This window comes from Oryza brachyantha, chromosome 3 (assembly GCF_000231095.2).
Source record: "Oryza brachyantha chromosome 3, ObraRS2, whole genome shotgun sequence".
NCBI classification, from domain to species: Eukaryota; Viridiplantae; Streptophyta; class Magnoliopsida; order Poales; family Poaceae; genus Oryza; species Oryza brachyantha.
This window is the reverse complement of record NC_023165.2, coordinates 9,821,091-9,831,459: the sequence shown is the minus strand read 5'-3', so window position 1 is coordinate 9,831,459 and position 10,369 is coordinate 9,821,091. Positions and strand designations below refer to the sequence as shown.

The 10,369-nt window shown below is 39.7% G+C and overlaps 1 protein-coding gene across 1 annotated transcript; it reads right to left on the bottom strand.

Moving 5' to 3' along the window:
- Window positions 1-7,092: 7,092 nt before the first annotated feature.
- On the bottom strand, window positions 7,093-8,832 carry LOC102706457 (galactinol synthase 2-like). Its single transcript, XM_006649924.3, has 4 exons — window positions 8,388-8,832; window positions 7,951-8,274; window positions 7,716-7,850; window positions 7,093-7,618 (listed from the first exon to the last, which is right to left on the bottom strand). The coding sequence occupies exons 1-4, from the start codon at window positions 8,718-8,720 to the stop codon at window positions 7,382-7,384; spliced, it is 1,029 nt and encodes a 342-aa protein (XP_006649987.2). The 5' UTR covers window positions 8,721-8,832; the 3' UTR covers window positions 7,093-7,381.
- Between the last annotated feature and the right edge of the window lie 1,537 nt (window positions 8,833-10,369).

Below are 10,369 nucleotides of genomic sequence, written 5' to 3'. Positions count from 1 at the left end.
GCTGATTTCACCCACTTATGAGTGGCTAACTACATTGTCTTCTCTATTTTTGTTGAACAATACAGAACGGATAAAGCCGCACGGCTAACGGTGTTTTAGAGACGTGTCTTGCCTTTAGTAAAACGAAAAACGCAGGTGGACTAGGCTTGAATTAACTAACATATCCTTTAGTTAGCTTAATTAACTAAGATGTCCTTTACAAATTAATTCACTGCCCCCTTCGTCCCAAAATAAATAAATCTTTCACTTTTTATCTATAATATTTAATTTTTCGTCTTATGTGAAAAAAATTACGATTAATATTTTTTATTAGATGATAAATCATGAATATTAATTTAAGTGTGACTAATATTTTTAAAACTTTTCTAAAAATTTTTAAATAAAACGGATGGTCAATTAGACATGAAAGAATTGGTCTTTCGTGGAACAAAAAGAGTACTCATTTTTGTCTACACAAAAGGAGTACTTGTTTTTGTCTACTATAAGAACCTGCGAAGCTATCTTTCGTAACTTCTCAAGCAACCATGCATTTCGGACAAACATTAGCATGGTTGCTACCGTGTCATATCACTGCAGTCGGTCACAGTCAGTCCAGCAGTAAGATGCACTGTTATTCTCTCGGCGTTGTTAACGATTACATACTGGCTACCTAACCGATAAATAAATATCTTGCGGTTGGAAATCTGAAATCAAGTTGCTATCCTATTTTGGACCCATTTAGGGTACATTCCACTTCACTAGTACTGTTAGTGGTGTAGTTGGATTAAATCCCACCGTTGATTTTAATGGCTATTTTAGTAATTTGCTTAATTCATATGGAAAGATAAATTAGTAATCATAGTCCAATAGATAAAATCGTTTGTGTGCATCCTTCCATATATATAGTTATATATACTCCGATCACCATGGAGACTCCTGGCTCCAGCTCCGCCGCCGGCGGCGCGGCCACCGCCACGGTCTGCTGCATTTGCGGCGACCACGGGCTGCCGCACGAGCGGTTCCGCTGCGGCCACTGCCACCGCCGGCTCCAACACAGGTAAGTAAGAAGAACATTTGCATTGCACGTATGGACGACTTTGTTGATCGACTGTACATATCTTGCGTATTTATTACAATAATATCATACAAACTTCGTCAAATAATTATCTATTATAATAATATCATGCAAACCTTTTCCACAAATACCCCTCTACTACACTACTACATAATATAACAAATATAATAGGAACGGATCTAATCCATTGGATCTACTTAAATGGACGGCTCACGTTCATTTAAAGATACACTAAAAAAAATCTCCTATTTTATTTTAAAATAGACTAGTCCCGGTTACTCTTATCAATCGTCATGATTATTAGGATAATCGAGCATAACACCGAAAAGCGATAATGGTTTTGGGTGGTTTCCTCGGGAAAAAACCACCCAAATTTGGAAAAAAAATTGATGGAAAATTAAGAAAAAAGTTAGGTGATAGATATGTATTTATTGAGCTTAGATGTAAAGAAAATTTTCGAAAAACACAACGAATCAGTCATAACTTTAAGAAAAACGACTTGACTTGACTTAACTAGAGAACACTGCGCATCCGACCCAACTTAGCCTCCAAGGAAGAATACACCCTCCCCTGTATGCATGGCTGGTGAAATGGTCCAAAATCTCTCTCCCTTTACCCATTAGTTCACGTGGCCGATGTACTTGACAATGTTTTATGATAAATTTTATGTTATGGTTTTGGACTTGAGCCTTTGTTCGTTGAGAACTTTACTAGATTATTATTGCTGTGAACATTAAATTGTGGTTCCTGACTTATTATAATATGCATGCTTATTTCATACCATGAATTATAAATTTGTTATTGTTATCTTTGTCCTTAATTGCTAAATTCTTGAACTATTATTAGCAAAGGCATGCCAATTTTTTTATTTTTACTCTAAGACTGCTCATGTATATTTTCTTTTTAATCGTAAGCATCACTGTTCTTTTTTCCTAATTTTCCCCTTTAATTTCGATGCCTAACTGTCTATATATTTTAGCTAAAATCACGTGATTATTTTATATCGCCGTGATTTTTAGTTGAAACCGCACGATTATCGCTTTAAACTGGGATCGCCATATCGTGGCAATAATTGTCTGAAACTGTGTGATATGAAGGCAAAACCGTAACGATATTTTTGAATTTTTAAATTTGAATTTATGCAGTTTTAATGTGATAATCATCGATTATGACGCCTCTGCCATGAATGGTTTAGAGTGCCTCCATGATAAATAAACCCTGATCCTTGCAATCTGATCCATTACCATTAGTTCAAAGCGCCTGGAACCAGTGGACCCTCCGATCTCCGACAGTACGAGCCCTTGTTCGCTTGGTACCAGCATTTCGCTACATCCTAGGCTCGTACTCCGTGTTAACGAAACTGACGGATTCTCCGCCATACCGGATAACAATCTAAAATCATGAAATAATCGTGCTATGTCGAACGATAACTTCAAAATTCTTCACGGTAAGATAAACCAACCTAACCCTGTTGGTACTTCCTCCTTCTCACTAGATTCCAATATGTCAAGCGTAAGATCGAGAACGTTCGGCACAGGGCAATATACTCTTTCGTCAATATGCTCCAAAGTTATTTTTTTCACCATTTTTATACATTCCTCTGCATAACACACGGCACACACATGGTGTTTAGGACAAGAAACTTATTTTTAGTCTCTTGTCCTATCGAATGTTTGGGCGTTTATTATAAATAGTAAATGTAAACTATTAATAAAACTCATCCATAATCTTGGGCTAATTCACGATACGAATCTATTAAACCTAATTAATCCGTGATTAGCCTATGTGACGTGCTCTAATTATAGATTAATTAGGCTTAAAAAATTTGTCTCGCGGATTACCACTCATTTATAAAATTAGTTTTTTTATTAGTCCATATTTAATTTTTTAATTAGCATCCAAGTATTTGATGTGATATAAGACTAAAAAATTTAAAATTTAGCTTCGTTCAGACCACCAACCGAGACGTGCACGGCCCTCTGGCATCGAGGCAGGGGGGACAGCGGAACCCGCGGAGTCGCGTAAACCGATGGCTGATATGGTGAGGAGGGGCATGATCACCACGTTGCTTGTAGATTTTCGGTGGCAGCAGCGAGCGAGCGGGTACCGGGTACGTACGTGGCTATTGGTCCGGCTGGCCGCGTGCCGCAAAGCATGGGGGTACGGGGACGAGTACGGCGCTGCAGCCACTGATATTCGCCACATCAACCGGAGTCACGTGCCAACAGACCGCTACACATCGGCGTATACTGCTGCTACCTGCTTGATCGCCCTCTGCATCGCCGTGCTCGACGCGACTGCTTTGTCAGAGCAATTTCAATAGATTAACCAACTATTAGCTTCAATTTATCTCTAATCAATCTATCAATTCATATACAATAAATATTTACAAAACATATGTTACCATGTCCTACATGACATACACACATTTTGTATTAGAGTCTGTGCTACAGTTAGCTATAAATTAATAGCTTACTCATCTTCTCTCTTCTTTCTTATCTACTTAAAATATGTTTATAAGCTAGTACTACCTCCGTTCCATAATAACCTATTTTTTTTCGTGTCTAACGTTTGACCATTCGTTTTATTTAAAAAATTTGTATAAAAACTTAAAAAGAGTCACGTATAAAGTATTACTTATATTTTATCATCTAGTAATAATAAAAATATTAATCGTAAAAAAGTTTTAAATAAAACGAATAATCAAACGTTAGACACGAAAAAACAAAAAATAAAATTATTACGTGACGGAGATAGTACTGCTTATTTTTTTTTTCTTTCCTGTGAGGAAAGCTGCAGACCAGTCCGTGCGTGCGGACAAGCGTACGTGACCATAGTGCCATGGCCATGCACGGGCGTGCCTGCCAGCCGCCACACGCGATCAGCTGCGCGCGTCGCCGCTGGATCGACGCCATCGAATCTGGTCATCTGCGTGTCGGATAACGCGAAGCCGAGATCAATCGCGCGCCGAGGTGCGCGCGAGCCGGGAGGTGCATGCACCAATCCGACGTCAGATTTGCTATTTATTGATTTTGCTTGGAAATTTTTAATCTACTTTGTGTAAGATTTGTGCTCGATCGTTTACATCCTACATTATTTGATTTTCTATGTTATTGTTTGATTTCAATTTAACCTCTAACAAAATCCATCGATGAATTTAGTTTTTTTAAACAATTGATAGTAGGTGTCCCGACTGACTTTGATATGCCAAGCCGCGTGCGTGCGTGTGGAGGTGTGTATTGTTCCCGGCGGCCGGTGCAAATGTGGAATGACCGTATGACGATTCCCATGTATGACGCGATCGATCGAGACGTTGCCTGTGCCGGCCGGCTTTGCAACGTCGCGCGTCTCGAGTGGTCGAGATATAGTCAGACCCGTTTCGGTATGGATAAAACAGGATAATGTATTAATGTATTAATTGATTTGGTTGGACTTAATTTCGACCATGCACCATGTTAATTTTCCAGAAAAGCGTCGGTAGTGTTGAAACCTCCTCGGCAGGGAGCTGGGACACGTACGTGGTGTGTGCTTCTGATGCCGGTGGCCTACCGTGCTCCTCTCTTTTTCTTTTTCTTTTCCTAATTTTGATACTATCGAATCGATTCATTTTTATAATTTATCTTATTTAAAATATTATAAAAAATTAAGTAAATATTAATCACCCATCTCAAAATAACTTTATTTATTGTTTATTGTACACTTACCAATACAAAATTTAAAGTCACTTCATCAAACCTCAATACAATAATCCTTCTATTTCAAATTCTTTACTTTTACAGACTCTATAACTATTACTTAAAAATAAACTTGTTTTAGAACAAACAAAGGTGGCTAAAAATGACCTTATCTTGGAACTTTGGTATGGTAATTAATTAATTATGAACATACTTAAAGTACTACCATAATAAAACACACAATTAATTATTCTATGAACTATTAAATTAAGACGAATAATCTCAATAAAAAATTGGAGGAAGAATAATACGACTGAATCCATAAAATTCGGATAAGCTCCATCTCACAGAAAATCAATCCATGTTTGAATGATATATAATAGTATTGTAGATCTGTACATGACTTTGTCCACATTCGTTGGACTACTAGATTAATTTTTGGGGTGTAGGGAGTATTTCTTTGACACGTCTTAATCCATATAGTACTACCGTCTGTTAGCCTAGCATAGCAATACATCAAGTCTGTAAATATTTGACACCGAGACAATATTTACTTTGTACTTTGATAACCATTATTTTATATAAACTACAAATACCAAAAGAATGCCATATTATCATAACCATATTACCAAATTAAAACAATACAAATAGTTAAAGCTTGTTGAAGGTAAAATATAACTATAAAATGAACTAGCATAAGCATTTTAAATTATTTTTGATAAAAACACTCACCGTTGGATAGTGAAAGTTAATATTACCAAGTATAGTAAATGAAAACGAAAGAAATAGTAAGCGGGTGTTTAGTTGGGGATAAAAAATTTTGAGTGTCACATCAGATGTTTGAAAAACGAATTTCATGCCTCGCATAGAAACCACGAGACGAATCTTTTGAGCCTAATTAATCCATCATTAGCGTATGTGGGTTACTGTAGCACTTCTGGCTAATCATGGACTAATTATACTCAAAAGATTCGTCTCGTGATTTCTCATATAATTGTACAATTAATTTTTTGTTTTTATATGTTTAATGCTTTATTTAGATGTTTAAAGATTCAATATAATATTTTTTTAAAACTTTTAGCAAGTAAACAGGACCTAAGGCCAAGCAATACACACAGGAAGAAAGTGCAAGTTAGTAACAGTCGCATTTACTATCACCAGTAATTTAGACAAAGAACAGTTCTTATAGACGACTTGCAACGGCACCATGATGCGACGTAAGTGTATGTGTATGGCTGCGATCGCAAGTGGCACCGGACTAAAAATTTTCCCTCGTTTTTAACACGTTTTTCTAACTACTAAACGAATTATATAATTTTATAAAATATTATATAAAAGTTATTTTAAAAAATATATTAATCTATTTTTTAATTTTATAAAAGTTAATACTCGATTAATCTATACTAATGATTTTCTTACGTGCTTTGATTTGATGAGTGTCTCCTGAAAGCCAAAGGAAAGGGCAACCGGGCGGACTCGATGCCTGGTGAGCTGATTATCACGACTTTTTTCCAAATCGTCTAATTTATCCACTTCTTTTTTACTCCTACCAGGTAAACTATAAATGAACTTATAGACCTACCTGCTGACATGCATGTCATTTACACACTGAAGTGCTCAATCATTTTTCGCTGGCCTTTGACCGCATTACCATGACGAGAACGAAAGAGAAAAAATTGTAGCCCAGACGCTAGCGCAAATGACATTGCCACGATTCGATGGCTCTGGCACGGCCGTGCCCCGTGGATGCTTTTCATCCCCAACCGCGAGTTCTCAGCAATCAGCACCACAGCAGCACGCGAATCATATTTGTCACAGCGACACGACGTTACGTTACACCGCTGTCCCCCGCGGAAACCGACCCGACGAGCGAGGGGCTCATATCAGCACGTGCAAGTCGCAAATACGCAACGCATCTACAGAAATTTTTGATTTAGTCCTCATGTTCCATACTAAATTTGTACTATTTTTTTTTCAGTTTTTAAATACAATAATTTATTAAATTTGTACTATCTCTTTATTTTTTTATTTTTATTTTTAGATACAATATTTTAACTTTCGTCTTATTTCATTAACTCTCTTTTACTATTAATATTTTTAATTTTTGTGTTAAAAAGGTAACAGCTAACAACACTCATCGAGCGAGAGAAAGAAACATCTCTCACAACGAGTACAGTAGCACCGTACTGGCTAGACGTGGCGATCTTGACGGTGACACGCGAACCATCCAGAAACATCAGGATCGACCTCATCGCCAGAGCGGAAAATACGGGATCCAGAACTCCTGGTGCCACGTAGTTCGATATTTATGGCAACTCCATTTCAAAGGAGTTTACAAAGATTGGTGGCACTACCAAACGTCCGTGACAGAGAAGCAGAGATCGAAAGGATGGCCGATTTTTTTTCCTTCCAATTTTCTATATTAATTTCACCAAAGTACAGGCAGGAGTAATTCAAACTGGTTGTCGACTAAAAAAAAGACAAATATTCACAAATCTATAGCATGCCATACGTATTCTGAACAAGCTCTGTTACATTTCAAAGCGTACTAGTAACATATAAATAATACAGATCCCAAATTGGAAAACCTAAAAATACCAAATTACGGGATGCAGAGACACAACGCCGGAGGGGAGCGGTAGGGGCCGTACGATCACGCGGCCGACGGCGCCGTGACGTACTTGACGGTGCCGGCCTCCGCCAGCGCGGCGCGCAGCGGCTTCTTGGCCGCCACCTCGACCTCGTCGGTGTCGGCCGCCGCGACGGGCGGGAGGCCCCTGAAGTCGAGGGTCTCGTCGTTGTAGATGTCCCACCACTTCTTGACCAGCATCTTGATGTCCTCCCTGTCCATGTTCTCCTCCTTGCCCGTGTACCTCCATGGCTTCGATCCCTGCAACAATGGATTACCGATCGAGATGAGCATATATATGCGATAAAAAGATAGGCCAAATCAAGCGACCATCAGTGTCTCCTGTCAATCCACTTACCGCTGCGCAGTAGTGCACGACCTTGACCTTCTTGAGCTGGACGTTCTCCGGATGCCTCCAGAGCATGGCCAGGACAAGGTTGTAGATCAGCGGGATTGGCTTGTACTGCTCCCTGAAGAACATGTTGAGGAAATCCTGCAGTTTCAAGAAACCAAGAACAGTGAGCACCCAGGCCATTTTTTTCAGAGTTCTGAACTCACCGAGACCAAGAATTCTGCTGCTTATGGTCTTTTACCTGTTCTGCGAAGGGCGTGGGCGTGGTGACGCGCAGAGTGTCGAGCAGGGCCTTGGCGGTGGCCATGCTCGGCTCGTGCACGAACATTCCGGCGTTGAAGTAGAGCGCCGGCGGCGGGCCGAGCTCGGCGGTAGGCCACGCCACCTTGTCGGGGCACTGCTGGCAGTAGCCGATCTTGTACTGCGGGGTGTGGCTCCACGTCCTCTCGCAGAAGCAGTCCATCACCGCGTAGAAGCGGCCCTTGGGCAGATCGAACAGCTCGTCGATGTTCTCGAACACCTGGATGTCGGCGTCGAGGTAAACCATCCTCTCGTACTCCACGAACTGCAACAGACCGGACCAAGAACCAGACAACAAGTGAGCACGCCGACGAGATCAAGAACGGGCGGGCGAGTAGTAGTATTCTTGGATTAGGCGCAGCGAAATTTAATTATTACCTCCCAGATGCGGAGCTTGGAGTAGTTGATGACGTAGTAGGCCATGGCGAACTGCGTCTGGTTCTCCGGCGGGTACACGGGCTCGATCTCCCGGACGATGCAGCCCTGGGAGATGAGGATGCGGCGGTGGGACTCCGGCACGTCGGGCAACACGGCGACCACCAGCGGGTAGGCCGAGCCCACCTTGCGCAGGCCCTTGGCTAGCCCGACCACGCCCTTCCAGTAGTCACCGTCGCCCGCCAGGAACGTCACGTACGCCCTCGTCGCGGGCTTCGCCGCCGCCGCCGCGGCAGCCTTGGCGGTCATCTTGCCGGCCAGCTGGGGAGGCGCCATCTCGCCGGAAGGAAGGGAAAAGAACTCCGGAGGTGTGAGAGCTAGTTCTTGTGTGAGGGTTTGAAGGACTGTCTCACTTGTGCTCTGCTTGTGTTGTCGGGGTTTGCTTGGGGTTTCCGGTGGCGGGGTGGCGAGGCTTAAATAGCGAAATGGAGGGGCAAAATGGTCCAGTGCTATCTACGTACTGGGGCTGTGCGTGCCTTCGCGATCATCTGGGACGCACGCGTGGAAAATCGCAGGATCGACGGCTGTGACCTTTTGATGGAAGGTCCCAAATGTTTCTGTGACTGTCCCGGAGTAAGGATTTTTGGTTTGTTGTTAGGGCTATTTAGTTTGCGAAATGATTTTTTTTTGTCGCGGTAACGGGAGGTTACAAGAAAAAAAATTTAAAGCTCGCATCGAAACCCCGTGATAAATCTTTTGAGTCTAATTAAGTTATTATTAGTATATATAGGTTACTATAGCAATTATGACTAGAAATAAACTAATTTGCTTAAAAGATTATTCTCGTGATTTTTTTTCCTAGTTATACCACTAGCATTTTTTATCTATGTTTAATTCTATATTTAGATATATAAAGATTCAATGTGATGTTTTAGAAAAGAAATTTAGGAACCCAACGAGCCCTTAATGGCGCTATCCCATTTTATGATTCATTGCCCCACTAATCGTGCTTAGTTGCTTAATTATATGGCAACGGTAAAATACCAAAATCTTTGTGATCATGGTGCTCGAAAAGGTATTTATATATACTTGACCTTTTCGTGTCGTCGGATCAAGGGACGCTTTGCAGTTGCGGCCGGGACAGCACACCTTTGGATTCAGTGACGTCTCAACTCGAAAACTAATAAACATTTGATTATTCTCCAAATGATTTCTTGATTGCTGAATTGTAATGCATTCCGTTTCAAATACTTTTCACTGGTGTTATTTACTTTATAACTTTAGCCATTTATTTTTAAAAGATAATACATATATATAGCTAGAAGTTAGTCATATTAATAATAATGTGGATTGTGTGCATGGATATGAATATAATTTTAATTATTATCTAAATATTTAAAAATTATTAATGGTTAAAATTAAAACATTCATGATTGCAATTGACAAGTATTTGAAACCGACGAGTAGGATCAAGCATAAGCACACGATTTCGTTTGCTCAGAATGAAGGAGACATTTTTGGAATCATCGTAACGTGATCGATTCTCGTTGATCCTATCGTTATCTTTTCGTTTTTTTATATAATAAACCGAATTTTAAATTTTAACTTTAAATTTAAAGTTTATTTAGAAGTTTTTATCATAGTTATGTTTTAGCCTTGGCTATTTAGAAGTTTTTATCATAGTTATGTTTTAGCCTTGGCTTTCAAATGATTATCAACACATGTATAAAAAAAATTTATTTATAAATTATTTTTTGTTTGAAAATACGACACACCCCGTGGATTTTGGGTTCCTCTTCGTTAGCTAGTCTACACTTTCGTGAAAATGTTATGTATAGACCTACAACTGCATGACATTCTTTCTTGCAGTACCGAAAAATTCAGGGGTGTTCGTTTGTTAAAAAAACGATATATTTGTAAATAAAAAATAATTTATTAATAGAACTTTTATGTTTTATTTTTAACAGGATGAAAAACAAAGTTTA

Excerpts from the sequence above, each read along its gene's own strand:
- LOC102706457 (XM_006649924.3), bottom strand. The coding sequence starts at position 8,720 with ATGGCGCCTCCCCAGCTGGCCGGCAAGATGACCGCCAAGGCTGCCGCG. Across the intron at positions 8,275-8,387 it reads CCAAGCTCCGCATCTGGGAG|TTCGTGGAGTACGAGAGGAT; the intron begins GTAATAATTAAA and ends GGTCTGTTGCAG. Across the intron at positions 7,851-7,950 it reads CCACGCCCTTCGCAGAACAG|GATTTCCTCAACATGTTCTT; the intron begins GTAAAAGACCAT and ends TTGAAACTGCAG.